Genomic DNA, 27,966 nt, shown 5'->3' with positions numbered 1-27,966 from the left:
ACAGAACATTTCCTAATCTTGCAGAATTCCTGAAACTGTTTAGTGTAATCTCAGAGTTCCTAAAGATTGCATGAAAAGTGCATAAAATCAGGTGGGATTATGAAAGCCAGGATCCATGCCACCACCTTGGGGCCCCCAGCACCACAGCACGAGGTAAGAGAAAAAGAAAGTGGGTAAAAGCTGCAAAGTTTGAAAATCAGAACTTTTTAGCATTGTAGGTACTCATGATACACAGTAGAACATCTGACATTCAAAAGCTGGGCCACTGAGTTATGTAAGTGAGTCATGCTAGAGAACATGCATTTACGGTCTTACGTTTAAATCCACGTAGCAGTTAAAAAGAATTCAAAAAAACATGGTGCATGAAGTGGTCTTTATTGAGATTTCACATTCGGCTATCTTCTTCATTATCAGTTCTTCAGTTAATTGTACAAGTATGATAAGTTATTTTCTATCTGACGTGGGAATTTAAATGTAAAATAAATACAAAATACATTTGTGGTTTAATGAACACTCAGTGAAGCTTTTTTTTCCTGAGGTATTCCTTTCAGTCTGGTTTTATCCCAGATCTTTCTTTTACTTCCCATAGGAAAAGTCTGTTAAACCACACAATGGATCTGGAACCAATGACCTTGGGTTGTAACTATATTAGACGTATTTTTTGATCTCATCATACAACACCAGTACAAAAGCTCCGCCCATGCCTCTCAACACATTGGACCAGGCACCTTTGAAGAAAGCCTTGGCTCCTTCATCTTTTGCAATCTTCCTCCAGCAGTCCACCGTCCCCGTGTACATGATATCCGCTGTGGAAACAAATTTTGGTAAGGGCTCTGTAATTCTGGAGGAAAGAGGCTTTCCCTCTGAAAGACATCTACACGCAGTGTTAGAAAAGTCAGTCACTTGAGCCCTAAGCCCCAACTCTGTGGTGTCCAGCCAGACACCCGCTTCCTTGCGTAACTGTCAGGCAGCATCTCTTGTCAATCCTACTCTTTCCAGCCAAAGTCAGGTGAAGAACTAGGGCAGTTAACTAGCTAACTCACATGGTCAGACTGTAAAATGGGAGGGGCTGGGATGGAGTGGAAGTAGTAAGCTGCGTGGTCCCCCTTTTTAGGGATGAGAAAAGAAAATTTTACGGGCAGAGTCTCAGATTATATTGCCCAAGGTGGCACAGTTAAAAAGAGATAAAACTGTTAGGTTGAAGCAAACGGAACTAATATTTGACTTTTCGACGCTAAAAATGGCAGTTTCATGTTTCAACCTCTGTAAGCCAAAACGGCTTCAGGGCATGTCACCCAGCAAAAGTACCCTCTCCCACTAACACTTGTAACGGCTAGATAACAAAAGCAAGAATTATTTTTAAGTAAACTAGCTAATTAATTTCCTGTATTTCTGTACCCAGGCTCTAAGCGAAAAGGGCCTACAGCCTCTATAATATTACTTAGTTAAGTTCACCTTTAAATATCTCATTTTTGATGTTCTTATCTCTTTCATAGGAACACATTCTTTTCTCTGAAGGAACAGTTAACGGCAGTGTTAAGGGGGACTGACTCTGAAGCTGCTTTCCTAAGTTCTTACCACATAATTTTAACAACCAGAACAGTGATGACTAGAAAGAGCACTGAACAGTGATTCCCCCTTGGGCAGAGAAATAAGAGACCAGTAGGTGTCAGGCTTACCCCCTTTCCGGCCAGACTGCATCATCATCCTACGGCGCACAGTGTCAAAGGGGTAGGACACCAGCCCTGCGACTGCTGTCACACTCTGGGCAATCATCCAGCTCACAATAATGTGCACATTCTTGGGGTCAGGCAACATCCCTGTGAGCAGAGGCAAGAAGCCAAATGGCTGTGAAGTGATTTCTCTCAGCAGCTCAGCCAAAAGCAAGTAGGGATGGAGAAGAGGCTACCGTACCTCCGACTCCATGCCCTACCCTTCTGGAAGAACCTGACCCTTATGGATGCCTCACAACCAGGCAGCCAACCAAAGCCGGGGACTGCCCTCCGGATCCAGGGAAGCCAGCGTTGTGCCCAGTGTACAGGGCATGTTGAAGTGGCTCCAAGTTCAACTTGGTCACTGACAGAGCTGTGGCAAGGGGGAAAGCAGGCTCCCCTTCTTCCTCTCTGAATATTTGAAGGCCAGAGTTTATTTCAGAAGGGGACAAGGAGAGTCCTTTAGCTATTTATCCACACCCTACCACCTCCTCATTCAGAAGCATCGTTTAGCCCAGGGACTAGAACAAAACCAAGATTAATAAATATCCGGTCCTTCATGAGTTACAGACCCCTGGGGACCTTCCTCCTCCCCACTCCGCAGCCCCTGAGGCCCCTCTCTCACCCTTGGCAGTATCATAGACTCCAAAGTAGGCCGCTCTGTAGATAATGATGCCCTGGACAGAGACGCTGAAACCCTGGTATAGACCCTTCAGGCCATCGGACTTGAAGATCTTGGTGAGACAGTCTCCCAGACCACTGAATTCACGCTGGGCAGCACCCTTGCCCACATCGGCAGCCAACCTGGTCCTAGCAAAGTCCAGCGGGTAGACAAAGCAGAGGGAGGTGGCCCCAGCTGCCCCACCGGAAGCCAGGTTACCGGCAAAGTAGCGCCAGAATTGCTTATGCCGGTCCACACCCCCCAGGAAGATCTGCTTGTACTTGTCCTTGAAAGCGAAGTTGAGAGCTTGGGTGGGGAAGTAACGGATCACGTTGGCCAGGTTACCCCTCCAGAAGGAGAGAAAGCCCTGCTCCTTGGGGATTCTCACCACACAATCAATGATCCCTTTGTACTGCTTCTCAGCACTGATCTGTTTGCTGGCATGCTGGACCTGTGTGGGGAGGGGAGGGAGGGGAGGAATTGGGTAAGGATGGCCAGAGCAGAGGGAGAAGGAAAGAGGACCTGAGCAAATGAACGTGTACAACTCTCTGATTTTCCTTCTTAAAAAAATATAGGGGGAAATCAAGTAGATATTAACTAAATCTAAGTAAGCACGTTGGCTACCTGGATAACAAGCCAAAAAAATCCACTTTTGCCTCAATTATCAGGGCACTTGAGAGAAAAGGTTCTTCCCCAAATAAACTGAAAAGATTTCATTGTAGAGTCATTTCCGCACTGCCAGAACTACACTAGGGGCTCATCGGGAGATTGAAATGATTAAAGATGCCTGCCCTAAAGGGCACCTGCTCTGATATAACAAACATGATGGACAGGCAGGAGATAATGATTCCTCAGTCTCCCTGAATCTCCCTGGAGACCAGGACCTCTGAGGAGTAGATGCTCTCACAGAAGTAGAATAAATCCACTAGGTATTACAGCCTGAAAATTTTCAAGCAGATTATCCAAGTAACTGATTATTGAGGGGTTTGTTACTGTGAGTGAGCAGTTGGGTTTTTTTTTCTTTATGATAATTTTGACTCCCAAATTGAGGAGGCTGAGTTTCTCGTTGAGGGGCCCTTGCCTTTTGGGCAAGTAGAGACAAACACGACAGGATGAGGGGAGGAGGAGACTGATAAACCGGAGACCAGACTGCAGAGGGAAAGACTGAGGGACGGGGTAAGTAAGACAATATGAGTCTGCTCTGAAAACTGTTTAATCTCTCAAAACCTCTTTCTTCAGCTGCAAAATAGGGGGAACAGTATCTAACAGAGGTTATACAATGATAAATGAAATATATGTCAGCCTACAGCATGGTGCACGGGACACACTACGCGAGTTTTTGAGTAATAATTATTCGGAGGTTTTGTATTGTAGAAGGTAGATGCAGGAAAAAGGGTGCAAGGGACACTGAAATTCTAAAGGCGAGGCCGACCTAGGAGGCCTAAGTGGAGGGTCAGTGCTGTCCCAGGAGCAGGATCTGGCTGGCTGTAACCTACCCCGGGTGGGTTTCCATATATAGACACCCGAACGCTGGGCGCCACCCGACACCAGGAATCTGCTACTGACGCTGGACCTGTCTACGCAGAGGGCACCTTCCCCTTCGCGTAGGCCGGGCGCCGGGGCCTGTGGCCTAGCACAGATTGGCTGCGCGGCTGGCCCGCCCCGCTCCCCCTGGCCGCTGCGGCTCGCCAGCGTCCCGCGCGCCCTGCCCGGCCCGCACCCGGCTCGCTGCGCCCGCGCCGTCCCTACCTGCAGCAGCAGTTTGACCCTCTCGATGGGGGCGACCGCGGTCTTGGACACGGCAGCGGCGACGCCGCCGGCCAGGAAATCCTTCAGGAAGCTCAACGCGTGATCACTCATGGTGACAGCCGGGCGCACACAGCCTCCGGGAGCCGCGCTCGCGCTCGCGCTCTCGCTCTCGCTCTCGCCTCCGCCCGGCCAGGCACGGCCACCCGCTCTCCGTCCCTGCGCGACGCTAAGGGGCCGCTCGGCTCCCCCCGCAGCCCTCCTTATATCCCCCGCCCAGTCTCTCGCGAGAGGAGGAGGCACCCCCGGGGGCCGCGCGCGCACTGCGCATTGGCTGGGCAGGTGCTTGGACACCCCCTCGCCGTCCCCCTCCTCGGCAGAGGGCAACCGGAGCGAAGGCGCTTCCGGGAGGTAGGGGTGGGCGGGGGGCTGTGCCTTCAGCTTGGGACGTTTAAAGGGCAAATTCATGTTATCTGTCCCGGCGAGCAGAGGGAACACCATGTCTCTGCAGCATGTGGGCCGCTGTATTTATAGCACAAGAAGGCTTTGGCTGGGGCCGACCCGGGGACGGACCACGGGACCGATGCCTCAAGCAGGGCTTTCTTTAATCTCGGGCCTGCACGGGACCCGCTGCTTGGCCAAGGGAGTTCAGGCTGGGTTTTTTTCCTCTTCCTTCTAACGGTGTCCCTCACCACGCTCACTGCTTGGATTTGGGCCTCTGAATTCAGAGTTGTGTGCTCTCGCAAATAAATTAAGATCCTCCAAAATAAATGCTAACGTTACTTGATGCTGTGATTACCTCATAATCTGGCAACCTGCCGAATCCCCTCTTCCCGCCATTCAATCATTCAATCATTCTTTCTACCATGAAATACTTATGGGCCTGGCATCCAGCGCCAGCAGCAAAGGGGAAAGCCCGAGTGCAGGGGGGACTGGACACTTCTTTTGTAAATCCCGAAAGGGCTTCATGTGCTACTCCGCTGTCAACGGAATCTCGGGACATATTCTGGGCAGAATGTTTTGGGACAGCTGGAGGCTTCTTGAGGCTAGTGTTGTTAGCCTTCCCGTCAGCTGGGTGACTGGGATGTCAAGTAAGAGAAGATCGAATCCTTGTCTGTATTTGCTTCTTTAGGCTAGGCACGGAGGAGTGGGGAGACTCGAGTTTCTTCCCAGTTTTGTACATTTGACAAAGTTTAGGCATCTTTTCCCCCACAAGCTTGCCGATGAATGCAGACTTCATGTTGGCTGTTGATTGAACTGCAGCTGTCTGACTCCCCGGGTATGGAGGCTTCGGTAGAGCAGAGGTCACTAGTTAGGTGCCAGGACCACAAAGGGTATGCTTTTATCTGAGGCTGGGCAGGCTAGAGTCCAGAAATCTAAGCGAGCCGTGTGAAAGCTAGCAAATGCAAGTTTACCAAGGTCAGAGCAGGCAGAAGGTCAAGAATTCAGCATTAATAGAAAAGCCATTCAAGCATTCATTCAACATGCGCTGGAGCGTTTATCACGTACCAGGAACAAAGTTTGACCCTGCGGATTCAGTGTGAGTAAGAGATGGTTCAGTCTCCCAAGCAGCTTACAGTTTAGCAGTGGACATATTTGTCACTTAGCTTTATTTCTTACAGCCTCGTGTATAGATTTTTATGGATCAACCTAATCCACATAATAGTGCGCTATAGTCCATTCTGTTAATATTGAGCAGTTGCCTAAACCATTTCACTTTGTGCATTAGAGCTGTTTCTTGTTTTTACTATGAAAAATAATGCTGCTATGTACTTTGCACAAATTTCATTTTTCCCTTTATGATTTTTCCTTCTCTTTTCTCTTTTGTAAAATGGAATGGGTAGATTAAATGTTTCAAAAGATTTTTAGCTCTTGCTACACACTGAGAGGTCGCTCTTCAGAAATAATGCAGCCCACCAGCAAAATGTCAAATGGTTACAGATCCTCCTCCAACACTGCCTTTAAAAAAAGCATCTTTTAGTTATTTGTGCCATTTTATGAGTTCTAATTTGTGCCTCTTTAATTGCTGTGAAACTGCACATATCCCATGTGATTCGATTTAGTTTGTCAGGGTTTTCCTTTGGTATTCATTTTTAATCTTCCTTGACTGCCTATGGTGTGAAAGCAGAGTATTTATATTTAAAATTCTTTATATATTTAGAGCAGTATGTTAAGCACTTTCCATTTTGTTGTTTTTCTTTTGATATTTTTTCTTACATTGTTCTAACAGTGTTATTTATTTAAATGTGAACAGATCCATATGATGATATACATCATGTTCTGATGTAAATGTATCTCTTTTGTAGATAGAGTAGTCTATTTGCCCTACTAGCCTATTTCCTTCTTCTTTTTTTTTTTTAAGATTTTATTTATTTATTTATTTGAGAGAGAGCACAAGCAGGGTGAGCAGCAGAGGGAGAGGGAGAAGGAGACTCCCCGCCGAGCAGGGAGCCCCACACAGGGCTCAATCCCAGGACCCCCAAATCATGACCTGAGCCGAAGGCAGAAGCTTAAATGACTGAGCCACCCAGGCCTCCTCCTTCTACTTCTTTGGTCTAATTTCATACCATACCATTCTCAGGTATCCCAACACTAATTCTTTTTTTTTTTTTTAAGATTTAATTTATTTATCTGAGAGAGAGAGAGAGAGAACATGCACACACATGGGCAAGTGGGGGGAGGGGCAGACTGGGAAGAGAGAGAACCTGAATCAGACTCGGTGCTGAGCACAGAATCCAACGCAGGACTCAATCTCATGACTCCAAGTTCGTGACCTGAGCCAAAACCAAGAGTTGTATGCTTAACCGACTGAGCCACCCAGACGTCCCCCCCCGCCCTCACAACTCTAGTTCTTAAGTAGATATTTTCTTTTCTCTGTTATTTGCCTTGGATTACTAATTCTAGTTTGCCATATATTATGTTCTTATAGTAGCTTTAATTAGTGAAATCACCATACCATGACTCATTTATTTGATCATTGATATTTAAAAAAGAACAAGTTATATGTGATTCTCTAACCACTTAAAAAAACAAAAAGTTTTGTTTGCTTCTATGTCTGGAATTGTTTTTATTATCAAGTTGTTCAATTAGTTAAATATCACTAGAAAATTTTTAACATATCAAAATTAAGTTAAATATTATATTAATTCAGGAAGTATTATCATCTTTGTTGTACTTGACTTTACTAATCACAATTTTTTATATTTTCCAAGTGGAAGATATCGTATTTCTTCTTGGCTTCTGTCCAGTTATCCTGTCATTAGGGCAAGCTGTAGCTGGAGTCCTTGACAAGAGGTTTTCCACGGAAATCTATACTGTCCTCTCCCTTCATGGACTTTCTCAGAAAAGAGAGACCTCAGATGCCCTCAGGAGCATGAGCTGCCTGTGATCACAAGATCCAGGTATCCCTTACACAGGCAGGGGAGAGAATGGTGCTCAGCAGAACATGTGTCTACCCACCGATCCCAGCACTCAGTGGCTTTCTGCCTGCCTGATATCCCAAGACATCTGAGATATCAGAGAGAAAACTCTGCTTTCAAATGTGGCATGGTGTCCTGGAGCCTGGGTGGTGGGGTGGGGTGGGGGGGACAGGGTTGTATAGAAATGAGAGTAGGGTGTTGAGCTAGCTTTTTTTATCTTAGCGGAAACTTTTAGAGTCTTACATATTTTACCAAACTGGGAATAGAGAATGGGATCTGCTAAAGAGTAAAAGGCACAAGAAATAAAGAAAAAACATTTAAGGATTTGTTGATAGTGCTGACAATGTGTGTAGGTGTAGATCTAAAACTGTTAGTAATTAGAACATACCTTACTATTTGTTCACACGGTAAATTTCAGCATTAAGCAGAGAGGAATGAATTCTGAAAATTTATTTCTTTTGATCATGTAAGACCACACATGAATTTCTGAATTTATTCAAAGGTATTTAATAGACACATTCACATTGATGCATTGCTTTCAAAAAGGCAAAACAAAATAAATGCAATATTTCTCTGCAATTCTTGCTCAGGGTAGCTTAGCTAATAAGAACAATACCTTAATTGACAAGTTCTTTATAATCAGGTGCCATTAAAGTGAACATGCACACCACATACCTTCAGAAGTCATGAGGATTCCTTCAACATGCTTCAACTACCAGTTCCTGTTTTAGCTAACGCCAAGCAAAACTATGAAACTACAAAATGTGTCTTTTTTTTTTTTAACCCATTGTTCATTCTAGAACCTTCTTCCTTTAGTGGTCAGCTCCCTTGGGTATGCATTTTCCTCCTACTTTTCCACATCAACATAGAAATTATCTGAACCACTAACACCTAATTTATTTATTCATTCATTCACTTTTTCCTTTTTCAAAATCTTTCAACAAGCATTACTGCATCCTCACTTTAGACACTGAAAACTTTGGAGGGTCCTGGTGATAGGAAAATCAGAAAGGTAAGATTGTTGTCCTAGAGAGAGGTGCTGACGTGGCAGGAACACACATACTTCTGGTGTCTACATGGCGATTCCCATGCAGTGGCGACAGGGTCCATCTGGGGATCTGGTTGTACTCCTGGCTGAATGACTGTCAATGGGCTACTTCAGTCAAAGTTTGTCTTATTAACATTTTATGCATGCTTATGAAACAAAAAGTTTGGTCAGAAAGATTTTAGTCACTATTATTTAAAGGATGTGATTTCTGGTGGCAAAGGAGTCCCTGAATCATAAAAAATAAAAAAGGTGTTCAGAGAGAGGAACTTCTTCTGGAAGGCCCTGATCCCTGGAGAAAGTGGCTCAGTGGTTGCTGGAGGCAGGGGAACTGGGGCACTCTTCAGCCCCAGCTAACACAGGTAGACCCCCTTGCTAAAGAGAGTTCCATAACTTCTCTGCCATTCATAATCTTAGCATCTCCTCCTTACTTTATTCAAGACTCCAACAAGCATATTCGGTATTTTATTGCACAATTAAGCTTAATTTTATGGGTAGTAATAATGCCTCCAACTATAACTATCTACCTTCCACATTGACGCTTCTGGTTTCTGACTTGCATTCTCTGTGAATAAAGCCATTACTTACTTGGAGTTGATGTGATTGATTTTTAAGTACCTTTTGAACTGGCTTCCCCAGTATTTAGTGTTTCACTACCCATCATTTTTTTTTAAGATTTTATTTATTTATTTGACAGAGAAAGAGAGAGAGCACAAGTAGGCAGAGCGGTAGACAGAGGGAGAAGCAGACTCCCCACTGGGCGAGGAGCCTGACACGGGGCTCAGTCCCAGGATCCCTGGATCATGACCTGAGCCGAAGGCAGACGCTCAACTGACTGAGCCACCCAGGCGCCCCCCTACCCATCATTTTTAAAAGCACTTCAATGAATTCTGTAACTCTGTCTCTGTCCTGTATACTAAAACACCACACCACCTTTTTTATGATTCAGGGGCACCTCTGCTTTCACCTCATCAACAGGATAATCCCTGTTACTATTAAAATCAATGTTTAATAAATGTTATCAGTGAGACCATTTTTGCTCCTCTGTACTGTTGAATAACAATATTTTGCTATTTTAACGCATGAGGGGTTTTTTCCTATATGCTGGTTTGTATCCCATGACCCTTTTCTCATGCAGATAGCTAAACATTCTGTGTCATGGCCTCAGGGGAAAAGAAAAACATTCAGAAAGCAGAGAAAATAAAAATTATTCTTGTCATTAGAATTAGAATTTCCAAAAGAAGAGAAGGATTTCAAGTATAAACAGTAGATTTGGTAGAATACCTGAAGAAAAGCAAATTTTCCTGCCCACCCCATCCTTCCAAAGATTACACCAAGTTTCCCCAAACCTAGGGAGAAAGGAAGTACGGTAGGAAGAAAGCAAGAGTGAGATGTCAGTGTGGGTCCTTGAGAAACAGGCGCGGTACTCTTCTCCAGCTCAGAGAGGCAGCAAGAAGCCAGGATATAAATGACTGGGTGATGTGTTAGTACACAGATCAGAGACAGCCTTGCAGAGCTCATTGAGGATAATAAGGGAGCAGGAGAATACATTCCAGTACCTGTAGGGCAGCCTGCTGGTTCAAAGGACCTTGAGAGCCCGCATTAGTTTCTCCTGCCCCAGTGTGGCCTGGGAGCAACAGAACAGCATTTTGTATCCAAGGACAACCAAGTTAGCTGAAAACAAGCCAGACCTGGAGAGCCTCATGGTTGGAAATGAGGCAAATGTCAAGAATGACCTTGATGGAGTGGTGACCGAAGACCAGAAGGGAATAAGGACCTGGCAGCTGATGCCCGCATGGATAGGTGAAGATCCAGACCATATGCCCCTCCCTTTCCATCTTTAGTACTATAGAAATCCCTGGGACTTATATGTAAATCATTGCCAAAGGAGAAGAGAAAAAGGGACCCAAATTGTTTTCACCACGTGGCAGAACGGAGTCTCTTAATAGAAATTAGGTTGCCTTGCACAGTTGAGTTTCTGAGCCAATATTTGTATTTTCTTAGTTTTAAAAGAAAATATACCAAAGATATATCATAATTTTGGAAATTCTTAACCAAGTGAGCCACCTAGGCCCCCCTTTATAATTTTGGAAATTCTTTACTGTTGCTTGTTCCATCAAGCACATTTGTTTATTTAAGAAGACACAGACTTAATTGACAGAGAGAGAGACGGGGGAGGGAGGAACTTCAGGGCTATAACTATAGTACAGAAAGTTATAGTTTTCCCTACAATGCTCTATGAAACTCCAGCTTATGCATTTTTTTTTTGAGAGAGAGAGAGAGAAAAAAGAGAACGGGGCGCGGGGGGGGAGGGGCATTGGGGAGGGGCAGACCAAAGGGAAACAGAGAATCCTAAGCAGGTTCCACCATCAGCACAGAGCTCCATCTCCCTGAGCTCATGACCTCAGCCAAAATCAAGAGTCAGACACTTAACCGACAGAGCCACCCAGACCCACCCAGCTAACACGTTTTTTAAATGGCTAAACGAAATAAGTACAACAGCTTACTCTTTTAGCATATAGAAGATACCATGATACCTTAAACATAATAGTTGTTCAATCAGTAGGAAATAATGTGCTTCAATTTCTAGTGCAACAGTTCTCAACTTTTTCCATAGTTTTTGTGGAGCAGTATGAAATATAAGTATACAGAATTTCATCATATAAAGTAGTAGTAATTATACTAGCAGAAATATGATTGTAACAATTGTCTGCCATATAAAATCATAGCCATGTTAAGTTTTGCTTATCATTCGCTCCTCGTAGCTCTGTCAAATTTTCCTTTACATATTTTAGGGCTTTATTTTAAAGGAATGCAAGATTTGAATTGTTATTCCTTCTTAGTAAATTTAACTTTTAATCCTTAAGTTGTGATCCTCTTTATCTGCATTAATGCTTTTACCTTAAAGTCTTTTCCCTCTAAAGGAACAAAGCAATACCTGGTGTCATTTGGTTTGTATTCTCCTAGTTAATCTTTTTCTAGTCCTTTACTTTTCTCCATTCTGTATGTTTTACGTACGTTCTCCATAAACTTCCGTATTTTATTTTTTTCCTTTTTTAAGGAAAATGTTGATTCTTTTGGCTAGAGAGCTTGGATCCATTTCCATTTATCATGACCACTGATATGTTTTAAATTTTGTTGAAATAATTATAGATTCAAAGGAAGCTGCAAAGGAAGGACTACACATATTTAAAATATTTATTTCTGTCACTTTGTTTTATGCTTTCTATTTGTCTTCTGAATGTTTTTGAAAGTCATCATTTTCATTCCTGATTTTCTATGACTATCCTACATCAACCATTATATATTTTCTGAATTACTTATTAAGGTATAAATAACACCACAACAGTTCATTATTTTGGGTGGCTACTATACCTTCAGGTTTCAAGATTGCCGAGTTTCCCTTCTTGGACTATTTAAACACTGGGCATCTCTTGGGACCATGAGGGGTTTACTCACTGCTGTGGGAAACCCTAAAGTCATATTAATAAGCGGTCGACACAACTGTTTAATAGGCATAGCTTGCCACAGAGAGGTTGTGCTCTGAAACAATTGTTTGAATTTCATAACATTATTCAATGTGGCCACTAGAGGGAGATCATAGGTAGCCATTCTAGGTCTCTGATTTTTACTAAAAACCTGTCAATAGTACATGAAACTTACGGAGGGGGGGAATCCTCCCTACTTTTAAAAAGACATACAGATGAAGCCTCAAAATAGTAAACAAAAATAATAAAGTCAAAGCAGTGACTGTCATATGGGAAAAGAAAGCAAGACCCAAGTGCCTGCCTGCCACAAGAAATGCACTTTATTTTTGTTATTTTTTAATAATTTTTTATTTAACAATAAAAAATTAATCACCATACATTTAATCACCATACATTACATTTTTTGTAACTTGTAAATTTGTAAATACATTACATACATTAATCACCATACATTTAATCACCATACATTACATCATTAGTTTTTGATGTAGTGTTCCATGATTCATTGTTTGTGCATAACACCCAGGGCTCCACGCAGAATGTGCCCTCTTTAATACCCATCACCAGGCTAACCCATCCCCCCACCCCCAAGAAATGCACTTTAAACATAAGACACAAATAGGCTAAAAGTAAAAAGGTAGAAAAAGCTGTAACAAAAAAATGTCATCAGGGGTGAAGAAGGTCATTTCATAAGGAGAAAGGTGTTGGTTTCTCAAGAGGACACAACAATCCTATATGTTTATTCATCTAAAAACAGAGCTTTAAGATACATGAAACAAAAATTGATATAATTGCAAGGAGAAATAGACAAATCCACAATTACAGGTGGGAATTGCAATATCTTTGTATTCATTTCCTAGGGCTGCTGTAACAAATTTCCACAAATTGGGTGGCTCAACACGGCAAAACTTTATTCTCTCACAGTTCTGGGAGCTAGAAATCCAATACCAAGGTTTAGTAGAATAAGAGATCAATGTACAAAAGTCAATTGTATTTCTATATACTAGCATTAAACACTTGGAAATTCAATTAAGAAATAACATTTACAGGGCACCTGGGTGGCTCAGCGGTTAAGCCACCGCCTCTTGATTCCGCTCAGGTCAGGATCTCATGGTCCTGAGATCCAGCCCCAGGTCCGGCTCCCTGCTCAGCGGGGAGGCTGTTTGGGATTCTTTCCCCTCTCCCTTTGCCCTTCCCCCTGCTCGCTCGCGCGCGCGCGCTCTCTCTCTAAATTAAATAAATAAAATATTTTTTTTAAATAACATTCACAATAGCCTCAAAAATATGAAATATTTAGGGATAAATCTGACAAGACAGATCCAATGCAGCCCTGATCAAAATCCCTGCAAGCTCTTTTGGGGGTAGAAATTGACGAACTGATTCTAAAATTGACGGGGAAATGCAAAGAACATGGAATGCTAATAGAACGTCCTGGTACAAGAAGATCTGTTTAATTATTCTAACCTTCCCGGAGAAGCTGTGTAGAGAGGTACACAGCTCGTAGCATTTGTTTTGAGAAAACAGAGCTACGGAGGCGGTAGAAAGGGTTTCTGAAGTAGGACCTGCTGCCTAACTCGGTCAATCTTGGCTGTTTTTCTGATTTATCCGGAGGGGCGCCGGATGATTTGCTTAATATAGAAAGAACAAAGAATGGAGCTATTTTCAGATTAACTCCTTTCTTGCAGTTACCTTCTCGTGCCTGGCCCGTGCCTGGGGTTCAGAGGACCCCAACACCCGTGCCCCCACCCGGGCCACCGACCTCGCGGCGCGACCAGATCCCTGCGCCGGGAGGGCCAAGGCAGGCACCCGCACTCCGCCCCCGGGCGCCTCCGGGGGGCAGCTCGGGCCCTGGGGTGGCAGACACACCCCGGGGTGCGGCTGGGGTCGGGTCCGCGCTCCAGGGCTCTTCCCTCGGCTTCCGGAGAAGCGCCGTGCGGAGGGCGTGCTGCGCGCTGGGGCCGCGGCCGGTGCCAACCTCCAGCCGGCCCTGCGCCTCGCGCCTCCTCCGGGACAGAAACCAGGGATTCCGGCGACGGCCGCCGAGGCTGCTCGACGAGGGGCGTGATCTCGGGGCGGCGGCGGCGGTGGAGGGGAGGCCGGAAGGGAGCTGGCGCTCATCGGAGCACTCTGCATTCTCGGTGCCCCCTTCTCAACCCGCGGCTCCCCAAACTGTCGCAGTAGAAACCCCGAAAGCAGGGCGCGGCCTTCCCCGGGTTCTCGCGGCCGCTGGGTGGTACGGGGCGCGCCAGGGCGCGCCGGGAACGCGGCCCCGGGAGGGCGCCCCCTTCCGCGCGTCCCTCCCACCCCCCGCGGCGTCTGGAGCGCCTGTGAGCGCGCGGCGCGGTCCCGGGGCGGCGGACACCCGGGCTCTGGCCCCGCACCGCGGCCGTCGGGGGAGACGGTGCCCCCGGGGGAGCCCCGCAGGGCTCGGGCCCGGCCCAAGCGGAGCCCGCGGGAGCCCGCGGGAGCCGGCCCGCAGGTGAGTGGGAGCGCGGGCTGCTGGGGGTCCGCTCCGGCTCGGGGGGCGGGGGGGCGGAGGGCTTGTCCTGCTTGCGTGCGACGCGGGAACACGAGCCTCCCCTCCTCGCTAAGCCCAGCGCCCTCCGGGCCTTCACCGACCCCAGAGGTTCCTTCACTGTGTTTGTGAGTCTACCACCCTGCAGGACACTGATCTCCCCCAAACTTAATTCAGTGACCGCTTTGTGCGGCTCCCTGGACCCAGCTCTTCACGTCCGTGGTCACGGTTAGTTCTGCCTGCGGAACTGAGGTAGGCGCTACGAGCTCTATTTTGAGAGCAACTTTCTCAAGGCTGGTGGGAGGCCCTTGCACGACCTCTCCAGGCTGGGGCTGGACCGTGAGACACTTGCCCTGTGGGGCCTGGGCTCAGCCTGCACCCTGCACCCGAGTGCATTCATACCTCTGCCTGATTCATTCAGCAAGTGTTCTTCCTCTCTCCCTCCCTCCTTCCTCTTTTTTTTTAATCACAGGCATTGTGCTTGACAGCAAGGAAACAAACGTGACTAAGACCCTGACCCTGCCTTCAAGGAACTTACAGTTCAGGTCAAGTTGTCTCCTTTGAGGGATGCCTGCCTTTCAGGCCTCCTGCTTCACTGGGAAGCGGAAGGTTCCTTAATCTCCCCACCTACCCTCAAATGAGAGACCTGACCTCCATCTTGGTTTGCGTTACTTTCCTGCTTGGAGGCCTTTAGGATGTCTCCCTGCTTCCTACAGAATAAAGTCCTAATGCCTCAGTTTCTGGCTGGCATTCAAAGCCCTCTCAGCTCCCCGCCTCCCCGATCTCCAGTCACACTCCCCCTCTAGCCGGCACGTGACCACGTGACCGGCCACCTAGCCTCCTGGTTTCTTGCATCAAACAATCCATCTACTTGAATTCTTTTCCTTCCTAGCCACCTACTTTGACTTAATTCCTCCTTCTCAACGAAGCCTTCTGATAAACGGTTTCTGCTAGAATTGCTCTCTCCCTTCTCCCCTTCCCTGCAACTTTTTTAGTCTTCTCTGCTGGCTACCACAGCCTGGTTATAAGTCACCTGTCTGGCCTCCAGGCTCAGGTGGGAGGCCCTGCAGGGCAGTGGCCAGGTCTTTGTCTTGGCGCTGCCGGGCACAAGCAGATCTTCTAAGAATGCTCGCTGACTCCTTGCTGAGGTGACATTGCCTGAATGCACTGAATATGCAAATAGGTAAAATCTAGGAAACCAGGTGGGCTTCAACCGTCTCTCCATACAACTGGAATCATAAAATGGGCACTTCGTAATTACCCAATCAATCTGATCCCTGTGTGAAGCCTATTTACATAATTTAAACCCACAGAGTAATCTTACAGGGCCCCGGCTAGGAGATGGGTCTGTCTACGCGAAACACATTCACTGGTCAACAGGAGCACAGACACCTCGTCTTTGGTGTTGCGCTGGGATCAAGCGAAGCCTGTCTTTGTAGAGGGCTCTCTCCTTACCCTGCAAGAGGTAACTGAAAACCATCTAAGCTTCTTTCAAACCAGAGATATAATGCTCAGTGATCCACAGCATTGCTCTTTATTAACGTGCAATAACCAGCTCTTATAATTTTATAACACTTCATAATTATAAAGGTCTCCCATTTTATAACGTTTCATGTCATACTCACAAATTACTCCACGAGGCAAGTTATTATCTTTATTTTATATAGATGTAAACTGAAGTCCAGAAAGGTGAGTAGCTTTGCTTAAGCTTAGCACACAACTAGTGTGCAGCAGAGCTTCTAGTCCCTTATTTAATGCCCCCCATAGCTTCTATAAGCCAGATACAAACAGTGTGCCCGTATTGTGCAGTTATCAACTTCACAAGCCTTGTGGTTAAGATGTTGCAACCATGATCTAAATGCCTGACTAATAGGAAATGGAACAAACATAGATATTCCTATACAATATTATGCATTTAGCCACCAAATTATATGCAAAGCTACTCTACCTATTGTATGTGTGATTTTTCAGGTGAAGACACCAGGACTTGGAAGACAGATTCAGTTGTAATTAAGTTATTTTTCTTTTACGTGGTTTGAAATATCTCTCAAAATATTTCCGAGTTCCATTTTTTTTACATTTTTTATTGTTATGTTAATCACCATACATTACATCATTTAGTTTTTGATGTAGTGTTCCATGATTCATTGTTTGTGCATAACACCCAGTGCTCCACGCAGAACGTGCCCTCTTTAATACCCATCACCAGGCTAACCCATCCCCCCACCCCCTCCCCTCTAGAACCCTCAGTTTGTTTTTCAGAGTCCATCGTCTCTCATGGTTCGTCTCCCCCTCTGACTTACTCCCTTTCATTCTTCCCCTCCTGCTATCTTCTTCTTCTTCCTTTTTTTCTTAATATATATTGCATTATTTGTTTCAGAGTTACAGATCTGTGATTCAACAGTCTTGCACAATTCACAGTGCTCACCATAGCACATACCCTCCCCAATGTCTATCACCCAGCCACCCCATCCCTCCCACACCCCCACCACTCCAGCAACCCTCAGTTGGTTTCCTGAGATTAAGAATTCCTCATATCAGTGAGGTCATATGATACATGTCTTTCTCTGATTGACTTATTTCACTCCGAGTTCCATTTTAAAAGTGATGAATAGAATTTAAAGGCAATAGCTCGCCAAAACCCTAACTACCAAGCAGCACTTTTGGAAGTCAGTTCCCAGAAACAACTCTCTCTAGACTTAGGGAACAATGTCACATATATAGGTGGAAACATATGAAAATGATGATAATTTGACTGATGTGGGCCTACAAAACTGCAATTTTATGTAGTTTCACCTGATAGAAATATTTGTTTTTTAGTTTACACTCTTGGCCAATTTTTTGCCTGCATTTTTACTCCTTTTGGGGATAGTGTGCGGGTCCTAAGAATATTTCTGTGAAAGGAGCTCTCAGGAATAGAAGAAGTCTTTTCCGCTGTGCCTCCCCTTTCTGAACTGTCTTCCAATTTATATATTTTATAATGTGAAAACAAATGAAACTAAAGGATCATGAAATCGGTTTCACTCTTCCTTCCCCTCACCACACACACATCATAGTTTCCCCTGGTGTCACTGATGTACTGTAGTTATCAATGCGGCTTCCTTTAAAGGGGTCATTTGAGCGGAACTAAGAAAATATTTCCCAGATGAATTTACCTTGTGCTTTTCTCTCTAAGCAACAGCGTGCAAGTTAGTAAAACAATGAATTGTTCAACTCCAATTTATTGACTAAACCAATAAAACAGAAGTGTGCCCTTCTTCATTTCAGGATACGGTTTAGTGTTGTGTCTTGGCAACTTGAGAAAGTTGCTTAACCTTGCTGGATTTCAGTTTCCCTGTCTGTTAAATCTGAGTACCTGCGAAGCACCTCTCATGATAGTGTGTGTGTGTGTGTGTGAGAGAGAGAGAGAGAGAGAGCGAGAGATTAATATTCATAAAATACAAACTTTGGGTAAAGGTGAGTTTCTTCTTTCCTCTTTTCCCTTTGTGTCTCTCTGACTTGTGTGGCTAATCCTACCTGTATCTTGTTCAGTGTGTGGGTCGTTGGTCTGAGTAAAAAGCTCCATAGTTAGCAAGAAATGCTCATTCCACAAAAAGATAGGACAGGTATTATCCTTATTTTTTCTGATAGGGAAGCTGAGACCAGAGCTGGTAAATAATTTGCATAAGGATAAAATAGAAAAATATATAAAACACTAACTCTGTTCAGAAATGCAGTAACAGTAACAAATGTACCAAGTATTCATTACCAATTCAATTACGTAGTATCGAGAAGGTTCTATAAGCCAAATACAAACAGTGTGCCTGTATTGTGCAGTTATCTACTTCACATGCCTTGTGGTTAAGATGTTGCAACCATGATCTAAATGCCTGACTAATAGGAAATGGAACAAACCTGAAGGTCATTTCATTTTTACCCAACAATGGAAAAAGGAATAGCAGAAGGGAAGAAGGAACCAATATTTAGGTTGAACGCTTACTGTGCACCAGACCTTGTGCCCAATTACACGCTACATCTTTTAAATTTCATGATTCCGTGAGGTAGGCATCTCCATTTTACAGATAACGAAGCTTAGACTCAGAGAGGTTAAACAACTTGCCCCAAATAATTCAGTCAATAAGCAGTAGAATTAGCTTCGGGGCGCCTGGGTGGCTCAGTCCGTGAAGCGTCTTCCTCTGGCTCGGGTCATTGTCCCAGGGTCCTGGGATTAAGCCCCACATCAGGCTCCTTGCTCAGTGGGGAGCCTGCTTCTCCCTCTCCCTCTGTTCCTCTCCCTGCTTGGGCTCTCTCTCTCTCTCTGTCAAATAAATAAATAAAAAGTAAAAAAAAAAAAGAAGTAGAATTGGCTTCAAACTCATATCTTCGCACTTTTATCCATTGATGGAGAGAGTACCCATTTGTAGACTTGATGGAGGTAATTGTATCAAGAAGATTAAATATTAAATATTTATTTTCTTTGACTCAGTTATCCTAATGGAAAGTTACTTCAAGAAAATCATTGAAAATGCAGAGAAAAGCTGGTTGCATAAAAATCTTCATTAGAGAGTTATTTATAATAGAACTTGGAATGAATCTAATAACCACCATTAGGGAAATGGCTAAGTAAACATCACACACACGATGGACTATCACACAGCCAGTAAAATAACCCTTCCCCAAAAGTTTGTAATAACATGAGTAATGTTCATATAATAAGGTGAGGTGAAAAGAACAAGGTATAAAACTATATAATAATAATCTCATCTGTATTAATAGTACACACAGGAAAAGAACACGAATGTCGAACACCAAAATGTTAGGAGCGATTATCTTTGGGCAGTGTAATGATATTAATTACTTTTTTCTTTTAATTAAATTGGTTTTCATTTTTTAAATGTTACCATTTTTCCATAAGGATTACCTATTGTGTCTGGGCCTGGCTAGGAGAAATCATTTCCAAAATCATATATAGCATAAAGGACTAGAACCTATCTCTGCGGTGTCCCAGGAAGTACTCAGCATTAAAGACTCAGACTAGGTCCTTCTGGCTCTTAGGCCAGGAAAGATGACTAGCCTCCTGAGGTGAGTAGAGGGGTGGGAGTGGAAACCTGGAGAGGATTTAATGTTGATCATTAAAAAAATAAAAAATAAAACAAACCAACAAAAACAGGAGTTGAAGTCACACTCAAGAATTTAGGGTACATTGCCCCACTCTGTTTGCAGAGTATATTTCTCAGGCTCTAAACGGGCCAAGGCTCCTTGACTGTGCCGGAGGTGGCTTGGCTCCATGAAGGAGGGTGGAGAGAACTTCTTAAATATGTTTACTTAGCCCTGCTTACGCCCATCCCCTCCTTTCTACACTACCACTCGTCAGGCTCTCACCCGGGTTCCATCAGTAACTCTCAACTCTTTACCCCGCCTCTGGCCTGGCCCTTTGCTAGGCCAGTGACTTCACTGTGGCCAAAGCAATCATTCCATTACATCCATCTGCTTTTTCTCCTCCGCTGCTTACTGTCCTCCCGTGGTACTCTACAGCTTTCGGGGTAGAAAGCAGTTCCTTACCCCTTTGTGTTCCTGCCCCTGCTACTTAAGGTCTCTTGCAACCTGACCCACACACTTCTCTGGCCTCCTCTCTCTCCAGCCTCCACACCTCTGCACATCTGCCACCCCAGCCCTATGACCCACCTGCAACACTCCGCACACATCTACCTTTCTCTCACTTTCTTCTTCAGCTGTTTCCTTATATGGCTTCTGTCCAGTTCCCCACCCCCTGCTCACTCTCATTCACACACACACACTTTTTGCCCACTCAGTGGTTGCTCATCCTTCAAAATTCACCCCAAGCCTTGTCCTTTCTGGGTAACCTTCCCTGACACACGTTCCTCCTCCTGAGTCTCAGCCTTCATTCTGTATTAGGGTCCTTCTAGCTTCTGTACCCTGCTCTCAGCACTAATCATGATATACTTCGCTGTCCCCAACTAGACCAACATTTGTGGTAGCAGAGACCATGTCTACATGACCTTTGGATCCCAGTGTTTGGTTAAGTGTTCAGTTCTCAATAACTTTTTATTGAATTTGTGAATTAATTAAACAGGATCCAGAAGGAGAAGAGGGAGGAAAGATGACCAAGGTTGAAGGTCATACCATTTCTACGATGGAAACAACTCCCAGTACCATCAGTGACCAGTAGGGCCAACCTTTCTTCTTTTCTTATCACTGTATCTTATTTTTGTTCCTGTGGCTCCTTGAATTCTCATAGAGATGGGCTTCTCATGGTGTTGTCTAGATTTCTGAGAAGATATAGAGTCCCAAGCAGCATCAACAACCCCTGCACAGGTATGTCACGTGTCACGGGGCCTTTTGACTAGCGTAAGTCACTCAGTCCACACGGAGTCGGAGCACAGGAAGGGCGGACTGAGAACTGAGGGCTGTGGAGTTGGGGGGGGGGTTCAGCCGGCAGGGCAGGCATCAGAGGAATTAAGAATGTTTCCCTGCTGTCAGTCTTTCCTTCTGTCTTCTACAATCCGACTTCTACCACAGGACAACACAAAACCCAACCCTGCCGTATAGGCAAGCAGGATTACAATCGGTCCTCTCTCTCTCTCTCTCTCTCTCTCTCTCTGTCTTCTTTTCCTCCCTCGCACACACACATATACACACAACGTATATTTATGAAGACTTGCTTTATGACTGGTAACCCTTGTTTCAAAGTCTGCTGCTGTCTTCATTTTAATTTAGATTACTAATTCTCTTCCACATCCCCTTGAATGAACCTGTAAAATTCAAGACAGCATCTTAAAAGCTAAAACATAATATCTGAGCTAAAAGGGGTAAACGTTTTAGAAGGGGATCTGGTTGTTGTGTCTGCTGGAATAGAACTGTGATCTTCTATTTGTATATGCAATATGTCTCAATGGTCCCCCTTTTCCTTCCCCTGTGTTCTTAATTTCTTACAGGCTGAAACTCCAAGACTAGATCATGATAAGCTTTGAAGAGTTGTACACAGGGATTCCTTCCCTCAGGAATTCCTACCAGGTTTGACCATTTTAACAGAAGGCAGGGGGCGCTGATGACATCCTCACGGATCCATGCAGACGTCAAAGGAAAAGCCCCAAAAAGTGGACACCTCCTCTCTGCTCTTGACCTAATGAACAAATCGGTGCATGCGTTTAATTAGTGTGTGCAAGCAAACTCAGAATGCCCAACAGCTAATACTGGAATTTATAGGGTTAATTGTTTTACAGGAGGCGTTTTTCTTGGACATGCATTGTTTTATAGGTTATATCCTCCTTTCACATTAATAACCCGAATAATACAATTCAAGGGATCAAGTCAGTGGGAATCTATTTATAGATATCTGTAGTGGAATATAAGTCACATTTTAGCCAATCTATTGTTCTTTTTATTAAAAACAGTTTCCTGGATCTCACACCATGGAAAAACACAGAAGATGAAAGAACAATACTCCGGCCAGAATTTAAGGAAATTCTTAACAGAGTGGGTTTTCATATGAAAGAAATGGGGTTTGAAAACTTTGGTAATGGTAACTTTCATCTCAAGTAAATTTCACTTACCACAGAACAAACACTGACCCATACCTCTTGGAACTGCAAAGAAAATGTGTGATATTATTATCCATGAAAACACGTATCTGTATCTTGAATTTGCTGGGCTTTGAATTTCAAGCAAGATGGGTAGTGATAGGGAGGGTCTAGGGGTAGGGGGCTTCCCACCCTCTGCTCTCATCCCTGTTCCCTTCTCATTTGGGACGCCAGTGCCCAGCATGGGACCTGGCATATGGTGGACACTCATTTATTAATGCTCGTTTCTTAAAAAAATTATTTTTAAAAATTTTATATTTTAATCCTTTTTTTTTTCCAGTAAATGTGTGTTGAACAGAGGAGTCCTAGCCCTACTTTGTAATTTTCCCTCAGCTTTTGCCTCTGTCAGCCATACCCCAGCCCCTGTGTTAGACTCGGCTTTGAATTATGGTCAGCTATGGAATAGGTCCAACTTGGCCATCATGAAGGCCATTTGTTGGGGGCCTATTAATTGCTGCACAGTGTACTAGGCTCTTTATCCAAAATAACATTTACTTTCTCTTTTTTTCTTTTTTAGAGAGAGAAAGAGGAGAGGAGGGGCCGTGGGAGAGGGAGAGAGAGAGAACTCAAGCAGACTCCACCTGAGTGCAGAGCCCCATGTGGGGCTTGATCCCATGACCCTGAGATCATGACCTGACCTGAAACCAAGAGTTGGGCACCTAACCAACTGAGCCACCCAGGTGTCCCTCATTTACTTCTTAACAACCCTGTGAGGGAGGTATTACGTTCTCCATTTTATAAGTGAAGAATCTGAGACTCAGAGAGAAAATTAGAAGAACTTACAAATTGCAGAGTTAGGATATAGATTTGGCGCCTACTCGGTGTTGAACTCCAGAGCCTGTGCTGTTGCTCAGTGTTGAACTCCAGAGCCCTTGCTACTGAGCCATCATATTTGTGCTGCTTCATTGTGTTCTTCATGTCTGATCTTCACCTCAAGTTGCAAATGATTCATATCTATTGGATATCAGGAAGGGCAGAAGGAACCGGTTAATAAGCCAAAGGTTTATGGTCATTCTCTGAGGGCAAAGCATCAGCCATTAGATGATGCATTTCTCCATAATTACATATGTAGGGGTATAGGTGGTGTGCATAGAGTGATAATATTTTTTTAACTCAAAATCAGGACACATGGGCTGGTATAGAATTTTTAGAGAACTGTTCGTTTTAAAAATGAAAAGAATGGACATATCTATTATGTATGTGTATATGTGTGTGTATATGTACACACACACATATATCTAAATAAATATATTTTTTATATAAATAAAAAAAATTTGCCGTTGCCAGATGTCTGGTAGAAGTTGGGAAAATTTTTGAAGCTGAGTCTAGGCTTAACAAAAAGGACACTGTGATTAACAGTGTTGTTTTGTTTAGACCCACAGGGGGAAATGGGTGTCCCACGTCTCTCACATTTGCCATCTTGAGATAATATATTTACAGTTTCATAAAACTTATATATGAAATTGCATGAATCACTTCTAGTAATGCAGGTATGATGAGAACGGAACAGGTGTTCTCAAACAATATGTGACTCTTAAAAACTTGGGAATTGAGGATCACGATGGATCATCAAAAACCACAAAAGTTTCAGGTAAAAACTCCACAGCTGAAGAAAGCCACCTATGTGTATGTTTTGACATTGTAAAGTATGTGCATATAATAAAAGTCACCTTTCTTCATAGAACAGAACCAGAGCATCCAGGGTGAACACTGGAAAGAGAATCTTTTGGTTGAGTCAGAGTCAGCTAGACTAGAAAATCCCCCCTCTGTTCCCCTGAGATTCACTTTTGCCCTGGAACCTCATTAATTCTTGCTGCCACCACCACACCAGCATAAGGACTGCTTGCCCCAGCGGTGGCCTCACGGTCCTCCTATGATTATCTGTGGCACCGCTGAGACCAAAGAGGCTGTCCAAGGAGACCTTACCAAAGGCCAGTGGATTAAACCTGGAAATTAAAAGAGATGCCGTAATTTGAGTATGCCTTAGTAGATAGGGCTTAGTAGTAGAAGAAGGCTCCATTCTTCTCCACATGGAATGCAGGGAAAATGGAAAGGCCTCTCCTGCCACTGTTCTAACTTCTAGCCTGCCTCCAACGAGGGCGAAAATTAGCTTCTTGTACACCGTTTGGAGGTGTCTTCGCTGACACCTAAACCAATTGAGAGCACCTGAGTTTCCTAACGTGCCACAAACCAGGATTCTTATACGATGGCATGCGTTTTCCAAAACTTCTGGATTGATATGGGGAGTGGTCTTGCCAGGGTAATCACATCTCAACCTAGTAATGCAACAGCCACCAAATACACATGACAACTGGTAAGGGTTCATTGTGACAAATTGCAGGTAGCCTAGAAACTAGGAAAGACACCAGTAGCTTTGGTTTGTATATAAAATAATTCTCAGGACGTAAGTAGAATAAGAAGGAATAGCAACATTCTCTGACTCAAGAAGTAATCTTCTAATTTTTATGTATACCTTGCATTGAATTTAAATGGAATCTTTGAACGATTTTTCATTGATCTTTCTTGGGTTGAAGAAAGGGTGACCACCTATCCCAGTTTTTTGGTCCAAGACTGAGGAGTTCCTAGGACTCAGGGCTTCCTGTGCTAAAGGCAACAGTCTGGGTAAGCCAGGATGGTTTTCACCCTAATTACAGACCCGAATGAGAACCTAATCTAACTGTGAACTCTCTTTCCAGGAAGATCCACACGCACTTGATATTTTGCATACAATTTCATGCATTGCAACTTGAAATACATTTGTGAGTCCCAGATGTTCATGGACCCTGGGTTAAAAAATTCTGACCCAAATGAATACATTTTGGATTTTTATGTAAGCTTATTTAAATCTTTATTTCCTGAAGTAAAATGATACTTTATGCCAAGAGTCAAGCCTAATTACCTTTTGGAGATTTTATGTAATTGAAAACATTTACTATTGAAGTATAGTTGGCATACAATGGTAAATTAGTTTCAAGTGTACAACATAGTGATTCAACAATTCTGTACCTTAAGGCTCACCAGGATGAGTGTAGTTACCATCAGTCACCATACAACATTATTACAATGTTATTGACTATATTCCTTATGCTGTACTTTTTATCTTAATGACTTATTTATTTCACGACTGGAAGTTCGTACCTCTTAATTCCCTTCACCTATTTTGCCCATCCCCCCACTCCCTTCCTTTCTGGCAACCACCAGTTCGTTCTCTGTATTTAAGAGTCTGTTTGTTTGTTCTCTTGTTTTGTTTTTTAGATTCCACATATAAGTGAAATCATATATTTATCTTTCTCTGTCTCTGTCTTAGTTTAATACTTTCTAGGTTGATCCGTGTTGTTGCAAATGGCAAGATTTCATTCTTTTTTATGGCTGAGTAATACTCCATTGTGTATATATTCATATATGCAATACACACACACACACTACCTCTTCTTTATCCATTCATCTATGAATGGACACTTGGGTTGCTCCCTTATCTTGGTCATTGTACATAATGCTGCAATAAACATAGGGGTGCATATATCTTTTTTAATCAGTGTTTTCAATTTCCTTGGGTAAATACCCAGTAGTGGAATTACTGGATTGTATAATATCTCTATTTTTAATTTTTTGAGGACCTTCATACTGCTTCCACAGTGGTTGCACCAATTTCATCTCCACCAGTAGCACACAAGGGTTCCCTTTCCTCCACTTTCCTGCCAACACTTGTTACTTTTTGTCTTATTGATACTAACCACTCTGACTGGGGTGTGATTATATCTTATTGTGGTTTTGATTTGCATTTTCCTAATGATTAGTGATGTTGACCGTCTTCTCATGTGTCTCTTGGCCATCTGTATGTCTTCATCGGAAAAATGTCTATTCTGGTCCTCTGCCCATTTTTAATAAAATTATTATTTTTCTGGTATTGTAAAGTTCTTTATGTATTTTTAATATTAACTCCTTATTGGATATATCCAATATTTGCAAATTATCTTCTCCCATTCACTAGGCTGCCTTTTCATTTTGTTCATGGTTTCCTTCACTGTGCTAAAGCTTTTTATTTTGGTGTCGTCCCCATAGTTTATTTTTGCCTTTATTTCCCTTGCGGGAGCAGACAAATCCATAAATAAGTTGCTTAGGCCAATGCACAAGAGTTTTATGGTTTCAGGTCTCACAGTTAGGTCTTTACTCCATTTAGTGTTTATTTTTGTATATGGTGAGAAAAGGTGGTCCAGTTTCATTTTTTTTGCATGTAGCTGTCCAGTTTTCCCAGCACCATTTGTTGAAAAGATTGTCTTTTTCCTGTTGTATATTCTTGGCTCCTTTGCCATAGAATAATTGACCACATATACATGGGTTCATTTCTGGGCTTTCTATTTTGTTCTGACCTGTTTTTGTGCCAGTACCATGCTGTTCTGCTTACAATAGCTTTATAGCATATCTTGAAATCTGGAATTGTGATACCTCCATCTTTGTTTACTTTCTCAAGATTTCTTGGCTATCTGGGGTCTTTTGTGGTTAATACATTTTAGGATTGTTTGTTCTAGTTCCGTGAAAAATACTACTGATATTTTGATAGGGATTGCATTGAATCTGTAGATTGCTTTGGGTAGTAGGGACATTTTAACAATATGAATTTTTGCAATCCACAAGCATGGTATATCTTTCTATTTGTTTGTGTCATCTTCATTTCTTTCATCAGTGTTTTATAGTTTTCAAGGTACAGGTCTTTTGTCTCCTTGTTTAAACTCATTCCCAAGTATTTCATTCTTTTTGGTGCGATTGTAAATGGGATTATTTTGTTAATTTCTCTTTCTGCTACTTTGTTGTTAGTGTATAGAATTGCATTTCTGTACATTAATTTTGTATCTTACAACTGTAATCACGATTTACTTTGGTGTTTTTCCTTTTCAGTAATATCTGGAAGCCGTGTCAGAAAAATATCGAGAATAGAGGAAGAACAAGAAGATTTACTTGATGCAGAGAAGTGGCTGAAAGGCAAGTTCACAGGGGGATTCAGTAACATGAGAGAATTTGAAAAATATGATCCAGAAAAAATAGGCAAGGTAAATGTATTTTAAGAATCACACCAGGCTCAAGGCACCTGGGTGGCTCAGTTGGTTAAGCATCCGACTCTTGATTTTGGCTCAGGCTGTGATCTCACTCAGGGCGGTGGGATTAAGCTCCACGTTGAGCTCAGTGCAGAGTCTGCTTGGGATTCTCTCCCTCTCCCTCTGCCCCTCGCCACCCCTTGTACACACCTACTCTCTCTCTCAAAAAAAAAAGAATTATACCAGGCCCTCATTTAATTATTTTACACTTAAAGATTTTTCAAAATAAAAAATAATACATATTCATTATAGAAAAATTAGTATCTACAGAAAAATATACCCAAGAAAATGTAAACCACTGAATAATCACTTGGAGATCATCACTATGATCATGTTGATATATTTCTATCTAGTCTTTTAGAAATTAAACAAATAAAAAATGGGGTCATGCTCAATTATTTTTATTTTGTGTACATAGCTGTAATTGTATTGTGAATGTTTCAACAAATCATTAGAACTTTAACATGAATTTTGATGTCTGCTTAAGATTTTATCAAACAATATACCATAATTTAACCACTCCCGAAAGGAAAAGGTTTCATTTTTTCGACTTTACTCTCAACACTCTCCACTCCATACTTCACTTCCTGTCACCAGACACATATGGGTTTTTCCCACACCAAGCAATTCTCCAGTTCTCCGTAGGCACCACCAACTGGGTGTCCGACCGTTTAATTCAATTTTCCTGCCTGGAGTTAACATCGGGG

General features: G+C 43.3%; 2 protein-coding genes across 2 annotated transcripts; one reads left to right on the top strand and one right to left on the bottom strand.

Annotated features, from left to right (window-relative positions):
• Positions 1-354: 354 nt before the first annotated feature.
• Positions 355-4,372, bottom strand: SLC25A4 (solute carrier family 25 member 4). Its single transcript, XM_025886171.2, has 4 exons — positions 4,123-4,372; positions 2,338-2,824; positions 1,680-1,820; positions 355-806 (listed from the first exon to the last, which is right to left on the bottom strand). Exons 1-4 carry the CDS (start codon positions 4,231-4,233, stop codon positions 649-651), a joined length of 897 nt encoding a protein of 298 aa, XP_025741956.1. The 5' UTR covers positions 4,234-4,372; the 3' UTR covers positions 355-648.
• Positions 4,232-27,888, top strand: LOC141374342 (uncharacterized). The gene is made up of 9 exons (XM_073902229.1): positions 4,232-4,530; positions 10,205-10,331; positions 13,631-14,550; positions 20,825-20,901; positions 21,522-21,600; positions 21,981-22,062; positions 22,684-22,846; positions 23,657-23,757; positions 27,063-27,888. Exons 1-5 carry the CDS (start codon positions 4,232-4,234, stop codon positions 21,524-21,526), a joined length of 1,428 nt encoding a protein of 475 aa, XP_073758330.1. The 3' UTR covers positions 21,527-21,600; positions 21,981-22,062; positions 22,684-22,846; positions 23,657-23,757; positions 27,063-27,888.
• The last annotated feature ends 78 nt before the right edge of the window (positions 27,889-27,966 follow it).

This window comes from Callorhinus ursinus, unplaced genomic scaffold (assembly GCF_003265705.2).
Source record: "Callorhinus ursinus isolate GAN/ISIS: 27379988/994484 unplaced genomic scaffold, GSC_fseal_2.0 scaffold17, whole genome shotgun sequence".
Classification (NCBI taxonomy): domain Eukaryota; kingdom Metazoa; phylum Chordata; class Mammalia; order Carnivora; family Otariidae; genus Callorhinus; species Callorhinus ursinus.
This window is presented reverse-complemented; position numbering and strand designations above follow the sequence as displayed.